Below are 23,809 nucleotides of genomic sequence, written 5' to 3'. Positions count from 1 at the left end.
TTGTTCACCCCCCCTCCTTCATCACGGCTTTCGACCCCCTCCACATACCGTCACCATGCCCGGCATGGGTGGTGATCTCAGCCTATCCCAATCCCTGGGAGGGCTCCGAATAGCAAATCCAGATGATTCTCCTCTACCGGAGGACGCGACCGACCCTGGTGCGAGCCCATGCGGTCCCACGGGCGGTGCGGCGTCAACACCTCCTCAGATACCCGAGTCGGACGACCGTCCTACACCTTTTCCCGCTGCACCCGTCGAGCCTCCTACAGCGCACGAGAATCGACTCCCCGTCCAACCGTTCCCCGAGGTTCCTCAATACTCCGCGAGTCAATATCAGGCCTACTCTGCTCTACCGCACTCAACCCCTCCGAACCCCAACCGCCCCCTGTCCTCCGTCTACACCAACGGCTCTGCGCCGTCCGCTCTTCCCCGAGACAACTCGTATCGCATGCGAACCGATTCGGGTGCCTCCTCGACCTCGACTTCACATTCCCGCTTAATCTCCCGTGACGGGAACTCCGCTTTGCAAGCGGGCGTCCCCGCGCGCGATAACTCCCACAGCGACCGTTCCTACAGAACAGCACAGATTCCGGCCAATGGACCGGCTGTGATGCGTCAATCGTCCCGAGCACACGCACGAGGTACAGCAACGCCTCAGATGTCCCGCACACCCTACGGCATGGAGAACGGACCGGCACCCAGCAGCGATGATTGGCAGGATCGCGGCGCCGCAGTGTCCGTGAGACAAGAGGTTGATGCCAATGGAAAGACGGTCGCTCGCTATATCAAGAAGGGAGTCCGTGACTTTAACTTCGGAAACACTCTCGGAGAGGGCTCCTACAGTACCGTGGTATTTGCGACGGACCGACAAACGCTGAAGGAATACGCAATCAAGATTCTCGACAAGCGACATATCATCAAGGAGAAGAAGGTTAAATACGTCAATATCGAGAAGGACACCTTGAATCGCCTGACCGATCACCCCGGCATCGTGCGACTCTACTACACCTTCCAGGATGAGCGATCGCTCTATTTCGTGCTGGACCTTGCGAAAGGAGGCGAGCTCCTTGGGGTTCTCAAACGAATGAGCACCTTTGATGAAGAATGTACGAGGTTTTACGGCGCTCAGATTCTCGATACAATTGACTATATGCACAAGCGTGGAGTTATTCATAGGGATTTAAAGCCGGAGAACGTGCTGCTTGACCATCAGATGCACGTCAAGATCACTGATTTCGGTACCGCAAAAATTCTCAAGATGCCACGACGACCAGACGAGAGCACGAGCAGCATCCCGCAACTCGACTCAACCGACATCCCCGAGGAAGAACGGGCGAGCTCTTTCGTGGGCACCGCGGAATACGTCAGTCCGGAACTTTTGACAGATAAGAATGCCTGCAAAGCCAGTGATCTGTGGGCATTTGGCTGTATCATTTACCAACTCCTAGCTGGCCGACCACCCTTCAAAGCGGGCAATGAGTATCAGACGTTCCAGAAAATCGTTGCGCTGGACTATGAATTCCCAATCGGGTTCCCCGCTGTTGCTCGGGATCTAGTCGAGCGTCTGCTTGTCCTGGATCCTGCCCGACGCCTGCAAATTGAACACATTAAGAACCATGAGTTCTTCGATGGTATTTCTTGGGGAACGGATATGTGGAAGCAGAAGGCCCCTCGTTTGAAGGCCTATGTGCCACCTGCACGTGAACCGATCAAATTGAACGGCGGCGAAGGTGGTGAGAGCTTGCCTCCGACCATCTCAACGGCCCCGTCAAACGCACCAAATGCCAGTACTCGCGCCCTCCCTCGAGTCGTCACCGAACTGCCCCCACCTAGTCAGCTTGACATCGAATGGTCGCCTGTGCTGAGCAAATCTAATGAGCGAATTTTGAAATTGGGAAATCTGGTGGTGCTATCTTCTCCGGCATCTCACAGTCCAACATCAAAGAACGGTAGTGGCGAGATTGAAGCTCCCAAGAAGCTCTCCCGTTTCTTCTCAAGTACAGCGGTCAAGAAGCGACAGCGGTTGGTGATGGTCACGTCGTCTGCCCGTATCATCCTGGTTGCAGCTGGTGGCGACGAGAAGAAGGCAAAATTGGAAATCTCTCTCCTCGCTCCGGGCACCCATTATCGGAGTACGACCGATGCCAAAGGTCACTCGTCCTGGATTGTGGATACGGTAAGTCAATCTCGCTGCGCAAACAAAGCTCGTTTGCTAACTGGTAAACAGAGAGAGAAACACTACGTCTTTGAGGACCCTAAACCGTCTTCGAGCAACATTGGTTCCACTGCAGTTTCAGCCCAAGAATGGCTTGACGCGCTGGATCGGGCTCGGGAGATGGGGTTGACTCAACAAGGCGGGTCTTACTCCGCCGATGATGCATTCCGCGACCTTTCTTCCGGATTCTCTAGTCACGCCAACACTCTTGAACGCAACTCAGAGCTACAGAGTGAGCACGGCTCTCATCAACCGGGACGTCTGATCAAGCACCAGGCCACCGACATGGAGTCGACGAAGGGGAGAAAGAGATTCAGCAGACGTCATTCTAAGAACGGTCTCGCTGCGGTCTTCTAAGCATCCCCTCGCTTCTATGCTTCGCTGTCCTCTGACCATCGCCGATAATTGCTAATGTACAGCACCTGCGTATCTCTAGATAGCCAAGCGCCTCATGGCATTTCCAGCTATCGATGAATGGATGCCACGTCTCAGCCTGCCTATTCTTTTCTCCCCACCACCCGGACAGACCAAAACGGGTGTTCTGCATATTGGTTCTCTTACCCTTGCATTTTACAGTGACGAGCGTGTTTTGTCGTGTTGGGACATGATTCTGCATTTAGATCTGGAAGGGAGCATGCGTTTTGTTTTTTTATTTCTTGCCTTCATCTTTTGGTCTTCCAAGTTTTCTTTGTCTCTTGTCTCCTCTGTCAACCGTTTTATATCCCTGATTTGATCTGAAGCATACTCTCGACAACCTCAGGCCTTCCTCCCTAAACTCCTATTTCCTTCATCTTGCTGGCGACTCTGGATTCCCCAAGATGTTGATACTGTTGAGCTTATGAGCTGCGGTAGAATTCATTCTCACATTTCTTATATTGTCCATCTTCCTTTTCCGCGTCATTCCAAAAAGGACCTCGATCGAGCGCCTCAGTCCTTGTCTATCTTTTCCTGAATTCCCTGAATTCCCTGATTTCCCTTGTCTTTTCACTAGCTCTTTTCTCTGGCTTTCTCATCCTTTTTTGTCCTCCTCGTCCTCGTCGTAGGCCTTTTTCCATTGTGACTTTCTTCTCCATTTCTTTTCTCACCTCCCATGCACACTTAGTCATCTCCTTTCTTCGCGAGAACCTACTTCTCTTCCCGCCGAAACCAAAAAAAAATTGATATACCCGGTTTCTTTCAGTCAAGACCTGACTGTGTCTTTGGTTAGTAGTCGATTAGCGTCTATTTGAGCAGGCTTTGGATAATTGGATACAAATTCAGCATCACTTGATTGAAATCTCAAGTACTCTAAGTAGTTACCGAAAACTAGCATTTAAATGAATCAGTGGACAGGTGCGGTGCTGGCTTTCAACTTTAATGTCTGATGTCTCAGTTTTGTCTAGGTTGTCCAAAATAGTGGGTAACCTTATTGCATTATGTACAAGCATTATAATATTATTCGTGAAAAGACCTTCCGGTCTTTCGGGCTTTTATACATCAAGTCTTTCGTAGATCAATCAAATGAACAACCAATCCAGACGTGATTCGTCCATTTCATCGATCCAGTCGAATGTACTGTCAAGCTCATCATTGTAGCTGTCGTTGGCATACTCAAAAGTGCCGTGTTCCATCTGCTCGCCCACAAACCCAGAAGAAAGGTCTTGGTAGTGCTTGGACCGTTTGGTACCATGTTTCTCCCACAGGAGACGGAGGACCCAGGCAGCATTACGAACGTTGACGCTAGTCACTGCCTTGTAGAGAGCGCCCAGCTTCTCGAGTATGAGAGCCCGCTGCGAGCGAGGACACTCGGCGCCGGCAATGAAGGTGGGCCAGATGAGGCATTTGAAGTGCGGGTCGGAGGCAGGGATGGCGCATATTTGAGTGATGAGTTCGGCGCACATGAAGGGGTGGTCGGCAGGAGTGCCGAGATCGGTCCATGGGGGTGAGAAGCCTTGTCGTGGGCGTGAGAGCACACGGCTGGTGTAGAGGTAGACGGCGGCTTTGTAGGATGCGGCGAGGGCGGTGCGGTAGGAGAGGTCGGAGATGAAATAGTAGGCTTGCATTTCTTGGGCCCAGGCTGCTGGGTCAAAATTGCGGATGCCCTGGAGGAGCGCGACGAGGGATTCTAAGGTGATGCCCTGATCTTGGTGCATGGATTCGGGGAGAGCGGTTGGTTGTGGATTGGTGGTCGCGTCAGAGTCTGGGTACCAGAGGCCGTGTACGAAGAAGATGACTTCGAGGAGATATGCTGGGCAACCGACCCAGGATGTGACTTCAAGTCTTTTGAGCATTGCTGGTCTCAGGGTATCGGAATAAAATGGTTTAGAGAGAACACCTGGACGCGCAAGGGTAGATCCCATGATTTCCATTCTGGTGGGCATGTTAGTTGGAGTAATATACAAGGGCATCGCGTCACATACATTAAACACCCATCGATTGCAAAGGTCTCGAGTCCTTGAAGAATTCCTTTGCCAAGTTCGTTTTCCGGTCGACTCCGAAGAAGCTTCTTTGCGCCTTCAATATGATAGCTCCATGCACCACTGCCTGACTCAAAGAGATCTAAAAGAGCGAGGACAACGATCGCAGCCAATGTGCGGTCATCGTTCTGCATTGCAGGGTTTCCCAGGTCCTTTGACAGCTGACCAAGAGTTCGCTGCTTGAACTCAAGAAAGTGCTGGTATGGCTGAGAAGTAGGCTTTCGTGAGCTGGCGGGCATGACCATGCTTTCAATTTCCTCCGAGGACATCTGTATTGCACCAGGTGCAGGGTTGTAGGATGTCCATGGCATCACTGAAGAGTCCGCGTTCGTCGCAAGTGAGTAGTGAAGGGCCCCCATCGCAGATAAACCGTGGGCGAGAACGGGCGATGTGCTGACCAACGCAATTATATCTCGCCACGGATTCTTGGTCTGGTCATACACCACGAAGTCTTCTGCCATATTTTGGTTGTCTAACAGAAAAACCGGTCAATTCCAAAACTTAAAAGGGCTTGAGGACATTCCTACAGTGATAAAGATAAAAGCGCGAATTCTGGCTGAGATCTTTGAGTAGGGGATCTACCAGTCCCCAAGGAGCTGGGATATACAAGGACTGACCGGTGTCTCGAGGGACATGGACTGCCCTGTTATCGGATTCCTCTGGTAGGTTGAAGTTCAACAAAGATTCTGCGTCCCCGGTCCCCAAAGCCATATCCTCTGACGGTTCCAAAGCCCAAGTATCGTCTTCGGGGCTGGTATGTGTCCCAGACCCCGGCGATTCAGAGTCGGGCGACGATTCGGCTATAGAGAAGAATCCGAACCCGGTATCTGACACTGCGGATGTTTGCGATTGAGAGGAAGGTTGAGAGGTCGAGCTCTCTGCTGGTTTTTTTACATCGTCGAAGCTGCGGCCCATCATCTTGCCGCGGCTAGCCACGCCACCTTTGACCCATACCAGAGGCTTCTGGTAACCAAGACATTCTTTCCCCGCATCGTGGCACTTCCTGCAGGTGGGCTGGCCATTATCGCAGATGATGCGGCGGCGGCGACAGGTGTAGCAACCTTTGGTCATGATCGATGGAGTGGAACGTTGTGGAGTATAAAGAAGCTAACCACGAGTGCTGTGCAACTCGCCATCGCGGTTAAGAACAGGTGCAGGGTTGACGGGGCCACTCGGTCATCACTGGCTTGGGAAGTTCGTGCGGTCAAAACCAGGCAGAGTGCTGCAGAAGCATAACAGACATCGCCAGGACAAGAAAATCGGCCCCGATGTGTCATGGGAAATTCGGTGCGGGGCTTACTAAGGTTATCGGGGCGGCCTTCCCCCCTCGGCCTCCGCTTTTTTGCCATCCAACAATCCGCGTCGCCAACATGGTTTGGAATCAGTTCTGGCTGAGGACCCTGGAGGTAAGTATTGTCTCTGAGCAGAGCTTTGCAGTTGCTAACCATATCCAGGTCTGGTTGACCACTAGAGTACGTGCACAAACCTGGCGAGGCCATGATCTCAACTAACCCGTATAGCTCCTGCGGAGTCCCATCTTCCATCAGATGGTCGGTCGAGTCCATCAACGCATACAACATATTCGACATGGGATACCACCCGAACCATCACGCACAACTCTGGAGAAAAGCGGTATGCATCTCTGACGGGCTCTTGAGCTCCGAGCTCCGATGCAGTCCCGGTACAGCATGGCTGATCGATATGCAGAATCCAATCTCACCAAGTTTATCGAATATTTTAAGGAGGAGCTCAAGGATCAGGCGAAGGGCAACCCTCGAAACAAGTTGTAAGAAAGAGGCATCGGCATTGCTTTGGCGTTTTGCGGTAAAAGTTGAATGATACCCACATGAATATGATTGCTTCTTCCTTCTTCCTTCTCTTTTACTGTCTGGCCCTCTAGGTTGAGGAGAATCAAATCTGGCCATAGACTGGGGTGTATCATCCACCATAGCAAGTGTCTTTGTATACTTGTCCGCAGAGCAACGGTGCTGCGCCTTCCGCTGGTCCCGGTTGTTATTGCACCATGCGGCTGGGACTTGAAATAAGAACATGTATTAAGTAGATAGTCTAAGCTATCAAGGCGAATTACGGTAGGCCAAGGGTCTCTTTTACGAGTGAAATGGGGCCACATCAGGACTCGTAGGGCAGCAAGCAAATAAGATAAAAGCCGCATCATAGCGCGTCGATCAGTAAATCCCTCGGCCATCTACCCGTCCCGTTCACTTGTTGACCAGTCAACAGCGTTCGGATGTTTAGGAAAGCAAACCAGAGCAATCTTCCACCACCTTCCAGGAACCAACTTCAGGGCTAGGGAAACACTCCACCTTCCTAGGATCCGGCAGTGCCGCAGTAGGACAGGTCCAATCGTCCTGGACTTGCCCCTGGACTAGACTCTTTCCCCGGCAACGAAGGTCCGAGGTGTCGATTTCTCGGTGGAGTTTCGGAGGCCTGGTTCGCAATGCACTCAGTGCACGCGAGGCGAGCAATTCCACCAAGTCCTGCCAGCTCGGCGCCACCGGGCCAAGTTAGGCTAGTGGTCGGCAACGCCGGCTTGGACCACTGAGGGTGGTTGGAACAGCGGCGATCATGGCAGTGAGCGCATACATAGCATATAGTAGTCACGAGCGACGGAGGGTAAGAGTAGCATGCTGGTATGGGTATGGTCGTATTGGGCTTGGGCTGCAGGGCCAGATGATGCAGGATGTCAGAGGGTTGCTAATTATGGAGTGCGCGAGGGGTGGAGTTCTAGTGGATCAGATGGGCCCGGTGGATGCCTGGATGCCCCCGTTGGGTCCCGGGACGCGAATACCTTCGCACACACAACCCTGAATCTGTACCGAGGGATCAACTAGCACTAGGTTGATGTGAAGGGAATTATACTCATTTAACACCGGGTCTCAAGAGTTAAATGCACAGTGTAACCTCGAGATGATGGAGGCCTAACATCCTCGAAAAACCCAATAGCGAGACTAGGGCCGGACTAGTGGGCCCGATCGAGTTAGCGCGCTGCTTTGTTTCGCCGTTTCATTCTGCTCCTCCCTTTTTCCCTCTTTCCATCCCACGATCGTTATTACCCCGACCTTGCCGACCTTGAAACCTCCCGTGAGGTTTGTCTTTCGTTAACAATGCGTCTCGCCAAACTCTCGTTCATCATCCAGGCTCTGCTTCTGACCGCTGCGGCGGCTCAGAGTGCAGCGGCTAGCAACCTGCTCAGTGATCTGACCGACGCCACATCCAGTTCGGCCTCCGCTGAGAGCACCACTGCTGAGTCTACCACTTCTTCTACCTCGTCGACCTCGTCTGAGTCCACTACCTCAACCGAGCCCTCTTCTACTAGCTCAACTGAGCCCACTTCCACCTCCTCCTCCTCCACCTCCACCACCTCGTCTGTTGCTCCCTCCACCACGTCGCAAAATGAAGCCCAGGCGACCACTTCCTCTACCAAGGATCAAACTGCCGCCGCCACCACCGCCACCACCAGCTCAAAGGAATCTACCACCTCTGCTTCTGAGACATCCTCGACCACACAGACCCCGGTCGTCAAGACCATCACCTCCTATGAGACTGTCAGCGGCAGCACCATTGCCAATGTTATGACCACCACCTCCACTCCTGTCTCGAGCGCAACATCTCCCTCGCTCAACAGCGACAGCAAGGGCTCTTCCAGCAGCGGTGTCTCTTCGTCTGACAAGAAGATCATCATCGGTGTCGTGGTTGGTGTCGGTGGAGCTATCGTGCTGGGTGTTCTGGCTGTTGTGATGTGGCGCATCCAGAAGAAGCGCAGCGAGCAGTACAACGATGATGATGATGATCTGATGGGCGGTACCGCCGTCGGCAGTGGCCCTCGCGAGAAGGCCCCTAGCCCGTCAGGCGGCACCCCATTCCGGAGCACACTGGACCAGTACCACAACCCTGGTCCCGTCAACGCTGCATCCAACTTCTAAGATATCTATCTTGGTAGTGACACTGCGTAAAACCAGTGCCAATCAGCTTATGGCGTTTCGACGGCGTTCGAAGTGTAAAAATCTCTGTACGATCATCATGCAATTATCAGGCGCTATGGGCAGGACAGGCGAAGGTCACGATTGCGTTGTTTTTCTTTTCGGTTGCGAATGTGTTTCCTTCTTGCTGGGCTGAACATTTCGCCCCTCCACTCCTTTCAGCATCATAGACTCGTCTTCACTCGTTTGAGCGTTATTCAGCAACCACCACATTCCTTGTGATCGCACCTCGATTATCTGTTTTTGGCACTTTCCGTTCTATCGGTCTGCCTTGTTATCCCGTGTGATTCCCCAGCCAAAGCCCTTGGCCTTCCTTTACATGATTCTTGTCATATCCTGTTATTTAATACATCACTTCTTTGAAAATTCGATTCTTCCTGGTTGAAAATGAAAAAAGTTATATTGAATCAACTTTCTAGTAGGCACGTAGACAACATGAGCCTTGGGAGTGGTCTTCAAACTACGATTTCACGACTCTTCTATCGTGCTTCCCAAACACTTGGTCGCTTGTAGTGGCGAAGATGTTATGCGGGAAATTATCCGGAACACCAGGGGCAGTTTCTCTTTGCCGAAGTCGCCATAGTCCAATGCAGCGCCAGAATTTAGGGGGGAAAGATCAGATCCTTACAAACTAGAAGCAAGATAATCGGCTCAGATAGAAAGGACCAGACTCGTACATTGCTGGATTGACGCCCTGACGTGCCTACGCGCCCATCACGTGGCGTGGAATGCGCGTCGCGATGCGATGCACTGCGACCGCCAACCCTCCCAGCCTCTCACCTCGTTGAAAAGTCGCGACTCCCATCTAAGCTGATAAGATTCTATTCATAACGCAACTCAAGTGGATCTGATAGTCCAATATCAACCCCCAATCCCCGGACTTGGCAAAACCACAACACACTTCTACATCCGAACCCACGGAACCCGCTGAGCCAAATCTTACCACTCACACCGTCACCATGTTCGCAACACAATTACCCTCCTCCCCTTCAACCCCCTTCCGCCAAACAAGCCATTTCTCTCCAGTCCGGCCCTCGCCGCTGGGCCCGCGCAGCTCAAACATCGCCACTCCCCCATGGACAATGGGATCCCCAACGCGCGCGGGTCATTCCCAGAAACCCAGTTATGAACGCCACACACAGAGCTCGCCTGCCTTTCCGACTTTCTCAATCAATAATGAAAACCATGAAAAGCAGCCACAACAGACCGTTCCTAATATGTTCGGCGCGTCTACGCCCTTCTTTCCTCAGCAATCCAACATTATGTCGCCCGCCTCTCCGTCGCCCTCGGCGCGTCCTAAATACTCGGAGCGATATGCGTCGCAGATCGCGAACCCTATGAAGACATCCAACTCGCTTGTGCGCTCAAAAACGCGCAAAATGTTTATGAATCGCGTGAAGAATGAGCGCGACGGCGGTCGCTTCGAGGCTCGTGGTGAGCAGATGATGATGATGGAACACTTGGCAGATAAGAGGAAATGGGAGGAATCGATGGCGCGAGATGCCGGATGCGTTATGCCAGAGTTCGAGGCTGACGAGGATAATATGCTTCCTGGTAGGTCTTCGCCTAATATTACGATACGGCCTTGAACATCGGCTAATGGGGTTACAGATGAGGCGGATATGTATGCTCTGAATGAGTTTATCTCCGAAGAAGAAGCCATGCAAATGGCCATGCAAGAGACTATGGAACAGAACGATCAGCAACATCTATACCAGACTCAGCCGAATACGTCTTTCAGCGATGACGAATACGACGATATCTTTATGACAATCTCGGACCCGGCACAGTCGAATCAGGATATGGACATGTCGTGATTGTTTCATTATGTTACGGGTTTATTGCATCGGGTGGCGTTTCGTTTCGGGTCTGAAATCAGCGGATGCCTTGGAGTAAATAAGGGTATCGACGTGGTTGTGTATATGTATGTACAGTACAAAGCAAGCCGATGAACATGAAGGGATATCAACATGATCCAATACTTGAAACTTTATTGTTGCGGGCAATCGGGGACTCCGCCAGGGCCTCCAGCACCTGCCGCGCCTCCCAGGCCACCTAGACCTCCCAGGTCTTCCATGAGCGGGTTGGAAATCAGTTCCTCGGGCGGGCTTCCTGCGGCTTGCATCTGTAGAAATCATCAGCATAAGACACCGAGACAGGAACCAAAATGATCTTACCTCTTGCATCCGCTCCCAGATATACTCCCGACATTTAGGATCCTCATCCGTGTACCCAGGCTCTTCGAACTTCAGCACAATCTGCTTCACAACCTTCGCCTGCGTCTCATAGCGCTCCATATCCTCAAGAGCAACCTTCCCATTCTCCTTATTGTCCTTAATCCACGGCCCAAACTTCCCATCCAACTCCTTCATAGGCTCATAAAGCATCTCCTTATTCGATAACTGCTCCATCATCCCCATAAACATCTTCGTCAAATCTCCATCCTCCCCAGCGCCCGTCGCACCAGCCTCAACCGCCTTAAGCAACTGCGCCAACATATCATCGGACCCATCATCCCCCGTCGCCGCTTCAGTGGCCTTATTCCCAGACTCCTTCATCCGCTCCATCGTCCGCTGAATAGCATCACTAAACGACTCAGGCTCACCATCAGCCGGAGCACTCGGCGCAGGCGCAGCGGCAGGGGCAGGCGACGCCTTCGCGCTTCCCGTCCCGGACCCCGCGCCAGCCCCGCCCTCTTCGGCCATCACGTCGGCCAGGAGCTGTTTGAGGAAATCGCCGGGTGGGATCCCGCTCTCTTCGAGTTGTTTCGCGAAGACGTCCGCGCCTTGGTCTACAGCATTTTGGGAGTCGGGTTGGTCTGCAGCAGGCATGCTGGGCGCGTTGCCCATCATGTTGGCCATGTCCTTCTCTAGCTGTTTCAGGAAGGCATCTTCGTCAAAGTCGGGAGGGGCGACGCCTGCTGAGGAGTCGGGCGCAGATACGGGTGCGGGTACGGGTGCGGGTTGGGGGGCTTTTGGTTTGGAGAAGTCATCTAGGACGTCTGGTATGGGTTTGTTAGTATGGCGATTGGTGCGGGGAGGGGTGAGGGGTATGGCAGTACCGTCAAGTTCGTCAAAGTCCGAGTCCTCGTCAGCATCACTGTCGTTACTGGGTTTTTGTTGATCGGCCTGTTTCTGCGGGGGTTCTGCGGGCGCAGTAGTCGGATCGGTTGAGGGGACGGGCGTAGAATCATGCGGGCCAGGTTGGCCAGGTTGGCCAGGCTGACCAGAAGTTTCCATGTTGTGTGGGATCGGAGGTCTAAAAGCAGGCGAGCAAGCTGACAGCTCTCAGGGACGAGTGGACGACGTGGACGTGGACGTGGGACAAAGACGAGTGTTGATGGTCAGGTCTCGGCATGTGACGAGCCTGAGGTTGGCGGGGAGCCGAACACCGACCGCCGAGGATTCACTACGGTTTACATGGTGTGTAACATGCCCTGGTAGAACTAACTAGTAGATTGAGGTCGGTTCTGGTAGACACCGATTTTCTCAGATCTCGTATATTACATCCTAGAAGAACAAAAAAGTTCCTCAGGTCTGACAGTCTAGGTCAATCATCCCCCGCACGGAACTCGGCCAAAATCTGCAACGCAACCAATATTGCATCATTTCAAATGATCTGGGGGCCGAGCTAAAAAAAAGTGGCTTTGGACCGCGTGATCCCCGGAGTTCTCTTTTTACTTTAGGCCTAAAGCACCTGACGTGCATTCCCCTGAAACCCCGCGGTGAACTTAAGGAGCATAGGCGGAAAGCGCCGTCGAACAACGTGCCCCCGGTTGGCCCCGGTATCGGCTATTCGGCGAACCTTGGCTGACGCTCGTCAGAGTTTGCATCTGTCCCTCGCCTCCCTCGTGTTTCTTTTGACTACGCCGTATGGACTTTCTCCGCGGAAGCAATTCCAGGTACTGCAATGTACCCCTATGTATCCCTAATGCACTAAGGTACTTTTCCTTCATGCCAGATCACCATCGTACCACACTAGAGGAAAGGACCTTGCGAATTGGCCACTTGAATTGAAGCATCTGGGCCTCGAAGTGGACTGGTGGGCCCGTTGCCGTCAGTGGTTGGCAACGCAAACTAGGAAGGCGAAGAACGGAAAGGAAAAAAAAAAAAGAAAAAAAGAAGAGGGAAAAGTCAATAGGCGAGAGAAGGCCCCTCTCTTTTGCCCCAAATGCCCCCAAGGAGCCTTGGGGTCGGACGAAACAACATTATTATTCGTTTAGTCAATCGCTTTACACATTTCTCCCTTCCTCCCCCCAACACCCCGTTTATCTCCATTCTCTGACTCTTCCTTTCTCATAATCCAATTTTTTTTATGTCACTCTCTTGCCTCTCACTCGCTCATCCCGTTGCCGCCTAACCGCGCGTCTCCTGCGTCTGTTTGTGCTCTGTGAAAATTTCCCGTCGCGTTGTTTGACCAAGCCCGTGGTTCGGCGGGGAGCTTCAATTCTTGCTGTGCTGGTCCGTGTCCGAAGACCGGCCTGCAGGGTAAAACTGGATAGGGAGCGAGTCGATCGAGGATCGCCCTTCCAATGGTCTCTATGATCGAGACCTCTCACTCAGAGCATAATGACACGGTCATGGACCCTGTCGTGCCCAAGTCCGAACCGTTGCCAGACGGTTCGATCAGTTCAAACGTGTCAACTCCCGATGCTGAAGCGGAGCCTTTAACTCAGGACACCGCGCAGACTCAGAAGAGAAAGGGAGGCAGAAAACCTGTACGTAACAACTTCTCTCCATGCAGTAATCCGGGGCCCCGCATTCTTTTGCCTTCCCATGTGTCACTGTCTGGTCTGTTCTTCTCTTTACTTACCTCGCAATAGATCTATGCCACTTCGGAAGAGCGTAAGCAGCGCAACAGACAAGCGCAGGCTGCCTTCCGCGAGCGACGGACCGAGTATATCCGTCAGCTCGAGACTACTATCAAACGCAATGAAGATTCTTTGCAGAGTCTGCAGCAGAGTCATCGCAGTGCCGCAGATGAATGTTTGATGCTGCGATATAAAAATTCTCTGTTGGAGCGAATCCTTCTCGAGAAAGGTGGGTCCCACCTCCCAACCATCAATTGAACTCCATGACTGACTCAATAACCCAGGCATCGATGTGCAAGCAGAGCTACGCTTGAAGACAGGGGCGCCGGGCGCTTCTGCAAAGGCGAACCCAGTGCCTCCCAAGTCGGCATCGGGACCTCCTGGTCTTCGACCTGGACAAAGGCATCCCGCCGGGATCGCCTCCAAGCCGGATGCCTTCGGCATGTCGCAGCGGGAGGGTGCATATGGCGTGGCGTCTCCGCAATTCCAGGCCACGCCTACCTCGCACGTGTCTTCGCCGTCCCACGTCAAATCGCCCGGGTTCGGCTTCCAGGGTGGCATGTCACCCGTTGGAGTGGACTCGCAGGGCGGACGTCCCCAGCTGTTACCACAGCCGCGGACTTTCAACAACCAAACTTCGCCGCCAGGCATGAGCATGCCGCAAACCGACCCAACGGACCCCAAGCCTCGGGGGCCTCGGGGACGCAATGTTGCCGCTTATTACCCATCTCCATTCCAAAAGCATTATGACCAACTTGGTAAGTTTTTCCATGTTTCGAAAATGTTCGATACACCCGCTGACTCCCGCAGAACAAGAATATGATGCACAGGCCGATCTCGTGGACGAAGATCACGACGGCTCAGTCAATACGCCCTACGGTGTACCAGGATTTACGCCGCAGTCGGTAGCATCCGGGTCTCATATGACGGGGTACAACGCTCCTCCTGGTGGGGACGCGAACCCTGGAGATTTCGGGAATGCAAACCATCTCATGGGCCAGTACGAGCCGATGTTGGACACGGATCCGTTCGGACTCAGCGCCAGCATGCATTTTCCAACACCTTTTAACTACGAGCAGAACAATTCTCGGACATGAGAACAAAAAGTGATTTCGCATTGCCCGGCGTTGGGATTGATACCAAAGTACAGTACATAGTTGTGTCTACAATCTACTATGAAGCACCCATTACAGCATATGACCCCGTAAAAAGTCAATTAGCCCTTCTAAACTCCCCAAACCACACTAATCAGCACAAATCAGCACAAATCAGCACGAAAACCAATATAAATCACAGTAAATGTATGATGCTATGCTCCGCCAGTGACGCCATGATACCCTAAGCCCTAGCCTGATTCGCTTAGTAAATCGGGCCTAACCGGATTCGTCGTTCACCACAAACCTCCTTCCTCTCACCTTGTAAACCACCTTAAGCCACCCCTTCATCATCATCGTCGAGGCCGGATCCTGTGCAGGTTCAGCCTTGTGTCCGCTTTAACCCTCTTATACTGATCTGTTTGTGATCGTCGAGAACCTTCCCGTACGGAAGGTCTCCGCAACAGACAGGCGTCATGACCGAAATCCGGTCCAAGGTACGCTGAACTCGAAGGAGCTTCGAGATGTGCTTCGCGACAGTACAATTGAGCTTGGACGGTGCATCGGAACTATGGCTAACCTTCGTCTGCTTTTTTCTGCGTTCAACAGAACCTCTACGAGCTTCTTGGTGAGTTTTCCCCTCCTCTACTGCCGGATAACCCCTCCTTCCCACCTATTCGCACTGGATTTCCATCCCTTGCAAGCTCCATTTTCATCGCCCACTAACCATTTTCTCTCTCAATTCTAGGCAATGACCCTGAGCTCGACCCTAACAGACCCGCGCCTCCCCCCGCTAAGGCCGTCGACCGCCCCGCTGCTCGCTCTGGCAAGCGCGATGCTCCCAATGAGGCTCCCACTGCCGCTCCCCGCGAGGGCAACAACAACCGCCGTGGTGGCCGCGTGACCGCCGGCAACGAAGCCGGTATGTGATATCATCGTGTTGAGTCGATGAAAGTTGGAGGAATTAACAGGTCCCATAGCTTTCCGTGACCGCAACGCTGGTCGCTCCAACAACCGCTCCAAGCCCACTGACGAGGCTGAGCAGCCCGCCCGCGGTGGCCGTGGTGGCCGTGGCCGTGGTGACCGCCAGTCCCGCACTGGTCAGACGTAAGCGACCCTCATTCAGTGCCGGCAGAAGAAGGAACGAACATCGAGATCGCTTCAAGTTGCCGGGAATTTTTCCAAGAATGAAGACTAACAGCCATTCTAGCGACACTCGCAAGCAGGTCCAGCAGGGCTGGGGTGCCGAGAGCGGCGAGAAGACCTTGGACGATGAGCGCCAGGGTGAGAAGCTCGCCAAGGCCGAGGAGAACGCCCCCGAGACCCCCGCCGAGGAGATTGAGGAGCCCGACAACTCCAAGTCCTTCAGCGAATACCTCGCTGAGAAGGCCGCCCGCGAGAGCCTGGCTGCCAAGCCCGTCCGTGCCGCCAACGAGGGTGTCAAGGAGGACAAGAAGTGGGCCACCGCCAAGGAGGTTGAGCACAAGGAGGAGGAGGCTTACTTCCAGGGTTCCGGTGAGAAGACCCAGCGCCAGAAGCAGCGCAAGGAGAAGAACTTCCTTGACGTCGACCTGCGCTTCGTTGAGCAGCCCCGCTCCACCCCCGCCCCCCGTGGTGGCCGCGGTGGCCGTGGCGGTGACCGCGCTCCCCGTGGTGACCGTCCTCCCCGCGGTGCTCCTCGCGGTGGTGCTCCCCGTGGCTCTGGTGCCCCTCGTGGTGCCCCTGCTGCTGGTGCTCCCCGCGGTGCCTCTGCTGCTGGTGCTCCTCGCGGCGGCCGTGGTGCCCCCCGTGGCCCCACCGGCCCTACCGTCGACGAGAAGAACTTCCCCAGCCTGGGCGGCAACTAAATGCTTCCAACGCCCCCAGCGTCCTCGACGGGACTGCTTTCCCTGGGCCTCTTCCCTTAACTCTCTCTGTCAAGCCCGTTCTCTAGGTGCGGTATAGCACTTGGGAGGTTTTTCTGATCTGCATGAGTCCATGGAAATTCAGCTCGTGCGATATGTGATGGAATTTACGCGAGTTTCTTTTTTTTTGATGCGACAGGGTGGATGGAGAGTGGAAGACGGAATTGGTTTTTGAATTTATCAGGGAAGGCTTCAATAAAAAACTAGTCACCTGGATGTCGAACAGACAGCCGGGTTCTTTTGTGTGCTCTTGACATGTTTCTTCGGATGTGGATGTGTGCAAACGTGAATTGGATGACTGAAAGTCAACGGGCTCATGTAATTTGATTTTAAACCCACAAGTCATGAGAAATCTAGTAACGCAATGAAATCCTTCATCTGAACTCTGCTGTTATCGGGTTGTCGTAGGTTGTAGGTTGTCGTATACCCCGACCTCGGGAGGTGTCCTAGTGACACGACTTGCCTTGGGATCTTTATGTTGCGCCGGGGGCTGCTTGATTGTGTGACGCTTTGTGTAAGTAAAAAATCTTTACTCTCGTTCCAAGTTATAAGATAGGACTTCTTGCATCCGCTGAGGCTCGATGAGAGCCGCCGTTACCTTCACAGATCCCCTCTCCTTTCCTTCCTCATTTCCTCCTCTCTACATAGAGTAAGCCTCGTCTATAGACTTCTATAGTTACATCTCTTTATTCTGGATCCAGCTTTCGATACTGAGTTATGGGATGTAATTGAAGAGTTTATTTGATCATATCTCCACTTCTCAAAGCTATGTACTGAGTCTGAGAAGATCCAGAAATCCAGAATCAGGATCTGCCTTGCTACGAGGTATCAAGGGAAAGCAAAAGTGTAGACAGCAGCCAACAGCCACCACATTCAAACCTTTCAACTTCACCCTCTACCAGTCCACCAGCGAAGATAGCTCAAAGCTCTCCATCTCCGTGGTGGTTCCTAGACGGATGAGTAAACTCTTCCGCCGCAGCCTGGGCACTCTGAGCCCAAACCTGAACAGTCTCCTCGTCCACTTCATCCAAGAAGGACAGCCCCTTCATTGCACGACCACCGCAAGCCCGCTCAAGCGCCAAGAACGCAAAGTGACCACCGATAACAGGGCGGGCAAAGAAGTTCGGACCAGGGAAGTTCCCATCGCCTTCGGTGTTATGCAGATCCGTGAACGGGCGATCCGTAACAGTCTCATTGATCCAGCGCGCAACAGACTCGAGGATCTCAGAACGAACGGGCTTGGATGCAACGGCCATCGAGAAAAACTCCCAGTCCGTCTTGGTGTACAGGTGTCGGCTGTCGAGGGGCAGACCGAACTTCTGACGCACGTAGTGGTACCAAACGGACTGTTTCTGGTAGATGTGACGAGGAACAAAGCCGGGCGACTTGTCCTTGCTGGATGAGTCTGTGCCTTCGAGGTGGAAACAGAGCTGGGCGTCGGCGTAGAGGTTGTAGATTGTGGTCCAGGAGCCGTACCAGTCGTAGGCGAGTTTCGCGTGTGTGCCGTCGCGAGACATGCCGAATTCTTCCCACTTGGCGATATACTTGTCGGCAATATCCTGGTTTGCATCAGTTGGGTACTCTTCGTATTAACACAAGAAATGTGCATCTCACCTTGAAGTATGAGGCGTCATCATCGTGACCGGTCAACTCGGCCAGCTTGCTCATCGCGTTGATGCCAACAATACCCTTCAAGGCAAGGTTGGTTTGCAGGGCCAACCAGCCGGCGAAGTCGTCGGTAGACACTGTGACTTGGTTAGCATTTGCTCAGGAAGAAAATTGCTCGAAGCTCACGTTGGTTAGCGGGCTCCAGAGAGAATTCAACTAGATATCCTGTCCATTGCTTCCAGAGACGGTAGCTGCGCTTCACCCATTTCTCAGCGAGATGCTGTCCCTCTATGCCACCGCCCCATTTGCCATCTTGGTGGGCGATACCGGACAGAGCTTGCAGGTTGTTCAGAGGGAAGAGCCCGGATGACTCGGTCGAAAACTTTGAGGAACTCGATCCCTCAGTAGACCAGATGGAAGACGCTTCAGACGATTCTTCATACTGAAGCGAATTGGCAATAGCCAGACCCATGATCAGGATGTTACCACACTCCTCTACCGGCATATACTCATCTTTGCCGTCGGAGTGCCCAGTGGCATTGGGGAAGTGGGTGCCCAAATCGTGCATCGCGTACGTATTAGGATATTGCCCGCTCAGCATATGTTCAATGAGTGGCTCCAGCAAATACGCCAGCCAGCGTGGGTTGGTGTACAAGAAGAAAGGGAAAGCCGGGAAGATCACATCGATAGTTTGGAAGTTACCATTGGAGGAGATCTCCTTGAGGAATAGGATGGGGTTGTCCGGAGTACCGGAGAACGTAGTAGCGCCCATCACCTGGCGCGCAGAAAGAGCAACAATGTCGACGTAATCGTCGGCTCCGGAAAGGTAGGCATCCTCGGCCACTTGCTGGGAGTAGTTGGAAGCCAGAGCGCTGGCCGCAGCGTAGTCATCGTAGTGGAAGGTGAGAAGCTCCTCGGTGGTTGGGAACCAGGATTCCCAAAGAGGGCGCATCATAGTGAGCCCGCGAGCAGCGGCATACTGCACAACAGGTGTTTGTACAAGGCCGAGGGTGAATGTGACGCCAAGGGAACCCGATGCGGTTGGTCGACTAAGGTTGAAAAACTTCGAGAAGGCAAAGATTGGCGTGCGATCACGAATGGCGCGCCACTGTCCATCGTTCTTGTTGCGCAACCCTCCCGAGCTGGCAAAGTTTTGTCTCACCTTGTCTGCCTCGCCGGACTCGTACTGAGCACTGGCAGGTCCGGTGAAGTGGAGGGTACCCCATTCACCACGATCGCGGATCTCCGTCAACAGAAGCTCTGTCGTTCGGCGAACCTGCCACCGTTGAAGGCTTGGCTTCTTGTTCTTGTTTCCGACGTTCATCGTATCCCACTCCCACTTGAGCTGGGCTCCAGTGTCTCCGCTCAGCCAACGTCCGTCTACATCCATGTAAATGTTGACATCGGTGTCGCCTTTTACATCAATGGTTATATAAGAGGCCGGAATCGACTGCCGCAGAGTCGATGTCGGGGTGATAGGAGAGAGAAATGAGACCGTGATGTCGAGGGGTTTAGAGCCATTAGTGTCAATGCGATAGGTAAAGTTGGTCGTCGAGGCATCGTAGTTATTTCCAAGATAGTTGGGATATTTAATTTGATACCTGCGGTGACTTTATTAGCCACAATACTGTGGAGGAACCACTGGAGCTCTCTCGTACTCTTCATCCGAGCCCAAGGAATCCTGCGGCTTGCCAAAGAGAGGGTACACCGATCCCTGGCTTGGTATCTGGGCCATCAACGACAGCCCAATTTCATCTCCAGTATAGAACATGGGCCAGCTGGACCAGGGTGCATCGCGAGCATCACCTAGCCAGGTACTCAGGTAGGGGTTCCGTACGGTCAACGGCAGAACCGGGGGTGTGAGGCTTGAAGCTACACTGACAGCGGCCTGAGTGACCGCAGCCAGAACGGCGAGGGACAGCTGCATACTGGCAGCTTTTTCTCAAAGAATGACAGGTGTGACAGGAATTGGAACTTGAACCACAGTCACCTAGCACCAAGGAGAGTGTGGAAGCGTGAAACGAAGGGGCGCAGGAATGTGAATGCGGAAATGCGGGGAACGATCAACTCAGCTGAGATCGACTGACCTTGGCCAACTCCGATGCGCCTCTTGATTCGTTGAGAAAAGTCTAGTAACCTGGGAAAAGACAACCAGATGCAATGCTAATTGGACCCTGTTCGCCTTTCTGCAGCTGTGCACCAAATGAGCGTCGGAGGTCGAGATCACTCCGATGATGTCATGCGGAGACCGCTCAGGACTAGTATACAGTACACTCTTACTAGGCGCAGCACACTACGTCCAAGAGAGTGAAGATGTGAAATCTATCATCGAACGCCAATTAATCTCATAAATAGGGGTGGACTATTATTTCTAGGGAGGATGCGTGCACGACCCTTTTCGGCCTGCTTTGTCCAAATTGAATCAGCTGTCCATTTTGGGCAACGGCGAGGCTTTTCCTTATTTTAGCAATAAGACCTACCTTGCTTATGCTTGTATTTCCCTGCATCTTCAATTAAATTGCAATTGTAAGATTGATCAGCTCTACACTACGAGTGCTACTTAGCCCTCGCCTTACTAAGAAGCTCTCTTGCGTGAACGTACACCGCTGTTTAGAAACAGATCATGGTTCAGAGTTGAAGGTTAGGTTCTCACTTCACAAGTTCATTTAAAAACCGTCGGACTCATGGCTAGGGGTTTTCAAATGGGCTCGATCATTCCCCGAACCAAGACGTCGAGGCTCTTCTTGGACTCATATCCAAGGACCTGCTCCAACCTTCTACTTCGCATACCTGCGCTAGACTGCCAAGATGGAATTTCTCTAGGAGAAGATCAGGGATGTTATTCGTTTCTATCTGTGAGCAGGAAAATGGTTCAGCTGAAGCTCGAGGCAGACATTCCAACGAATAGACCCCCCGGAGGAGAGGCAGGGAATGCGAGATTGTTACCAACAGTGCGTCAATTCGCTGCTGTAACATATCAAATCTTCAGAGGACCAAGACCGTTCTATTTTAGTCAAAGAAGAGAGCCCTCTTTTCGTGGATCCAATAGCGTAGGCCAAGCATCTATTCGGATCTGATACGGTACATGAGAAACCTTGGACTGTTCACTATGAACAGCTCAACTCATTCTGATTTCAAACTAATGCGATCTTCTATGAAGAATTCGAGCGGTATCGTTGAAGGAAAGACACCGATTGGTGTCGACATTGATGAGGAAGTGGCTAAATGAAAGGTTGAGTTCGGGAATCTCCTGCGAAGCAGCTTCAGACTTTGGTGCAGACAGCGATGCCGGACTATGAATATTTGAAGGCAAGAGGATTGTGAGTGCAGTGAATGGCGTATATATCGTGATTACGCATGTTAGAACCTGGAAGCTTGGACACTTCTACCAGTCCACATGTGTATATATGGCTCTTGTATAGAGTGTGGGGGGTTGAAAAAAGAAAAGTTCTGGAGCTATCGATACGATATAACTTGACAATCTATTTACATGCCCAAGCAGTCACAGTATCCAATGTCTATCGTGATGAGAGCAGTGTCCGTGGCAGGGAATTGAATGTATTGAACTAGAACCAGCGCGCACACTACGCTTTCCTAAAGGGTTGAATGTGCATCTCAAACTGCTAGCCCCATTGGGACCCAGGGTTATCGATAAGCGTCGCGGTCACGACACACAACGCGCGAGGCAAGAATTCTAGTGAATACGCGCCATTGGCCTGGTTTGGGGTCTAGTTCGAAATGGAACACACGTACTTTACCCTAGGACACAGAAGAGTTAAGGCAAAATTCAAATCGATCGACGTTTTGGCCACTGCCCATGCCCATCCCCCAAAAATAATCCTCGAGGGTGACATAGCATACGGATGAACAGTAAAAAAACAAGCCGCACAAAAGAAACAGGACACTCCGAACTAAGGCCAGCCCCTAAGTCAGGGTAATCCGTGGACGCGTGCTCAACACGACGGTGTGGAGCCGCGTCCGTGCATCTATACAAAGCTAGTAAGGTATCGGGGGACTATACGCGATTGACGCGACCGTTTTGTCTTCGGAACATCTTTGCTCTTCAATTCTTCGACTCTTCAATTCTCTCACAGCTTTGCTCCAACATTTTGACATACCTTGGTCTGCCATTGTTGCCCGGTGTTGCCTACATTGTTCGCGTGGTACACGAGATCACGCCTCCGCTTCCCCCACTTGTATCTTTCTTGCTGCTCTACACCCTCCTCTCCTACTCCCGGTCTCAGAGCACGCTCCAATATGCAGTCAACCTCAATGCACTTCAGTCCCGTCAAGGACGGACGTCGAATCCTCGGAGAGAAAGACACCAACGCGTGTCTGTCGCCCGCCCACCAGAGCAAACAGTCGCTTTCGGTCGCCACAACCCCAGTCAAACGGGCCCTATTCATGAACATTTCGCCCAAGAAGCTCCTACCCTCACCCATTTTTGCTGGTCAAAAACGGACGAGGGACCAGATGGATGAGACCAACGTAAACTTCGGACACGCGCAGGAGCCGCGGGGTCTTGAGGAAGAGAGCTCCCAATCAACAGCCAAGAATGGTAGCCAACAGGTAAGCTTGCAGATATGACCGCTGAAGCGAGACAAAAAAAAAAAAACACAGAAGAGCAATTGACTGACCTGAATATCTTACCATAGCTCGATCAAGAATCAGACGCGATCGGAATCCGCGTTCCAACACCGTCCTCCGAGCCAGAACGCGACCAGACCCAAGAGCAGATGGATACCGACAGACTTTCAACCGCGTCACAAAGCTCAGAAAAAGAAACAAGACCTATTCCAGAAGACCCCGACGCGCGAAAGACGTTCATACAGGAAGTAAGCGGGGCTCCAGGAATCTGTCATTCCGCGCGGCATGTTCTAACGATATTCTTCTAGAAAGCAGCCCTTCTCCGCAACACGCTCCAATCTGCTATGCGCAATGTCACCGACCACCAAATCGACCGACGAGTGTCTGAACTCGAAGTACACAGCCGTAAATGTCCTCGCCTCTCGTTCTCCGCTCTCTCATCTCCTTTGCCGTACGGAAAATACGCCACACCCTCTCAATTCCGCACGCCTCGAATTGGCACAACTTCCGACCTGAGCTCTACTCCTTTCCAACAGACACCTGACCTCCCTACACAACAATCAACGGGCCGTGCCAAGACATCTCATCGCACCCCTCCCCGCACTCTTGGATCTCCAATGCAGCTGAGCAGCCCTCCGGCTACAGTTATCCGCCTAACTCATAGTCGCGATGCTACTGGGGGATTGAGGCGCGATGATGATGCTACGCAAGACACTTTGTCGCCATCACAAAGAGGAGACGCGGTTGATGGGTTGCTTAAGCTCATGAGCACCGCCGAGCGAAACAGCACTTCAAACTCATGGACTGGATAACTGTACGGGATCGGCATGGAACTATGTCAACGACGCGTCTTGTCTTACCCGCGACGCCCGCAAGGTTTATATCCTGGACTTCGCGTTTTCGAATGATGAACGTGCTGCAACGAACATACTTATACTGTTTGAATACCTTATGCCTTAGCATTGGCCTTGGAGAAACTATGGACGCTCTAATCTTGGAACAGGCGGCGTCACTCAGGAACCTATTCTTACCACTTGCAATCAACGATACCATTTGTGTGCTCTTCATTCGCCTAGTCGATGTAAATCCACCTCAGCTGTAGGCAGGAGTAATTGAGTGTCTTCACGGTACTGG

At 52.6% G+C, this 23,809-nt stretch overlaps 10 protein-coding genes across 10 annotated transcripts; 7 read left to right on the top strand and 3 right to left on the bottom strand.

The window, feature by feature from the left end:
• Positions 1 to 55: 55 nt before the first annotated feature.
• Positions 56 to 2,572, top strand: N7443_010430 (PDPK1 family serine/threonine-protein kinase; the record flags this gene model as incomplete). Its single annotated transcript, XM_056890486.1, has 2 exons — positions 56 to 2,176; positions 2,228 to 2,572. 2 exons carry the CDS (start codon positions 56 to 58, stop codon positions 2,570 to 2,572), a joined length of 2,466 nt encoding a protein of 821 aa, XP_056736977.1.
• A 1,139-nt stretch (positions 2,573 to 3,711) lies between these two features.
• On the bottom strand, positions 3,712 to 5,742 carry N7443_010429 (Zn(II)2Cys6 transcription factor; the record flags this gene model as incomplete). Its single annotated transcript, XM_056890485.1, has 3 exons — positions 3,712 to 4,564; positions 4,615 to 5,143; positions 5,199 to 5,742. The coding sequence occupies 3 exons, from the start codon at positions 5,740 to 5,742 to the stop codon at positions 3,712 to 3,714; spliced, it is 1,926 nt and encodes a 641-aa protein (XP_056736976.1).
• A 299-nt stretch (positions 5,743 to 6,041) lies between these two features.
• On the top strand, positions 6,042 to 6,461 carry N7443_010428 (Zinc finger PHD-type; the record flags this gene model as incomplete). The annotated part of the gene is made up of 4 exons (XM_056890484.1): positions 6,042 to 6,077; positions 6,126 to 6,143; positions 6,192 to 6,303; positions 6,379 to 6,461. The coding sequence occupies 4 exons, from the start codon at positions 6,042 to 6,044 to the stop codon at positions 6,459 to 6,461; spliced, it is 249 nt and encodes an 82-aa protein (XP_056736975.1).
• Positions 6,462 to 7,796: 1,335 nt separating this feature from the next.
• On the top strand, positions 7,797 to 8,615 carry midA (putative cell wall protein; the record flags this gene model as incomplete). The annotated part of the gene is made up of 1 exon (XM_056890483.1): positions 7,797 to 8,615. The coding sequence occupies one exon, from the start codon at positions 7,797 to 7,799 to the stop codon at positions 8,613 to 8,615; it is 819 nt and encodes a 272-aa protein (XP_056736974.1).
• Positions 8,616 to 9,631: 1,016 nt separating this feature from the next.
• N7443_010426 (uncharacterized protein) lies at positions 9,632 to 10,489 on the top strand (the record flags this gene model as incomplete). Its single annotated transcript, XM_056890482.1, has 2 exons — positions 9,632 to 10,226; positions 10,284 to 10,489. 2 exons carry the CDS (start codon positions 9,632 to 9,634, stop codon positions 10,487 to 10,489), a joined length of 801 nt encoding a protein of 266 aa, XP_056736973.1.
• A 173-nt stretch (positions 10,490 to 10,662) lies between these two features.
• Positions 10,663 to 11,911, bottom strand: pex19 (putative peroxisomal membrane protein receptor Pex19; the record flags this gene model as incomplete). Its single annotated transcript, XM_056890481.1, has 2 exons — positions 10,663 to 10,797; positions 10,850 to 11,911. The coding sequence occupies 2 exons, from the start codon at positions 11,909 to 11,911 to the stop codon at positions 10,663 to 10,665; spliced, it is 1,197 nt and encodes a 398-aa protein (XP_056736972.1).
• A 1,292-nt stretch (positions 11,912 to 13,203) lies between these two features.
• N7443_010424 (bZIP transcription factor) lies at positions 13,204 to 14,579 on the top strand (the record flags this gene model as incomplete). The annotated part of the gene is made up of 4 exons (XM_056890480.1): positions 13,204 to 13,389; positions 13,495 to 13,711; positions 13,767 to 14,240; positions 14,293 to 14,579. The coding sequence occupies 4 exons, from the start codon at positions 13,204 to 13,206 to the stop codon at positions 14,577 to 14,579; spliced, it is 1,164 nt and encodes a 387-aa protein (XP_056736971.1).
• A 379-nt stretch (positions 14,580 to 14,958) lies between these two features.
• Positions 14,959 to 16,423, top strand: stm1 (uncharacterized protein; the record flags this gene model as incomplete). Its single annotated transcript, XM_056890479.1, has 5 exons — positions 14,959 to 15,073; positions 15,186 to 15,204; positions 15,325 to 15,498; positions 15,557 to 15,683; positions 15,787 to 16,423. Exons 1-5 carry the CDS (start codon positions 15,053 to 15,055, stop codon positions 16,421 to 16,423), a joined length of 978 nt encoding a protein of 325 aa, XP_056736970.1. The 5' UTR covers positions 14,959 to 15,052.
• Positions 16,424 to 17,400: 977 nt separating this feature from the next.
• N7443_010422 (putative glutaminase) lies at positions 17,401 to 20,015 on the bottom strand (the record flags this gene model as incomplete). The annotated part of the gene is made up of 4 exons (XM_056890478.1): positions 17,401 to 18,039; positions 18,095 to 18,225; positions 18,275 to 19,689; positions 19,747 to 20,015. The coding sequence occupies 4 exons, from the start codon at positions 20,013 to 20,015 to the stop codon at positions 17,401 to 17,403; spliced, it is 2,454 nt and encodes an 817-aa protein (XP_056736969.1).
• A 2,330-nt stretch (positions 20,016 to 22,345) lies between these two features.
• N7443_010421 (uncharacterized protein) lies at positions 22,346 to 23,487 on the top strand (the record flags this gene model as incomplete). Its single annotated transcript, XM_056890477.1, has 3 exons — positions 22,346 to 22,657; positions 22,744 to 22,923; positions 22,984 to 23,487. The coding sequence occupies 3 exons, from the start codon at positions 22,346 to 22,348 to the stop codon at positions 23,485 to 23,487; spliced, it is 996 nt and encodes a 331-aa protein (XP_056736968.1).
• Between the last annotated feature and the right edge of the window lie 322 nt (positions 23,488 to 23,809).

This window comes from Penicillium atrosanguineum (genome assembly GCF_028827265.1).
Source record: "Penicillium atrosanguineum strain IBT 20685 chromosome Unknown utg000008l_segment0_segment0, whole genome shotgun sequence".
In the NCBI taxonomy this organism is placed as follows: domain Eukaryota; kingdom Fungi; phylum Ascomycota; class Eurotiomycetes; order Eurotiales; family Aspergillaceae; genus Penicillium; species Penicillium atrosanguineum.
Note: the sequence above shows the minus strand (reverse complement) of the source record. Positions and strands in the feature narration are given on the sequence as shown.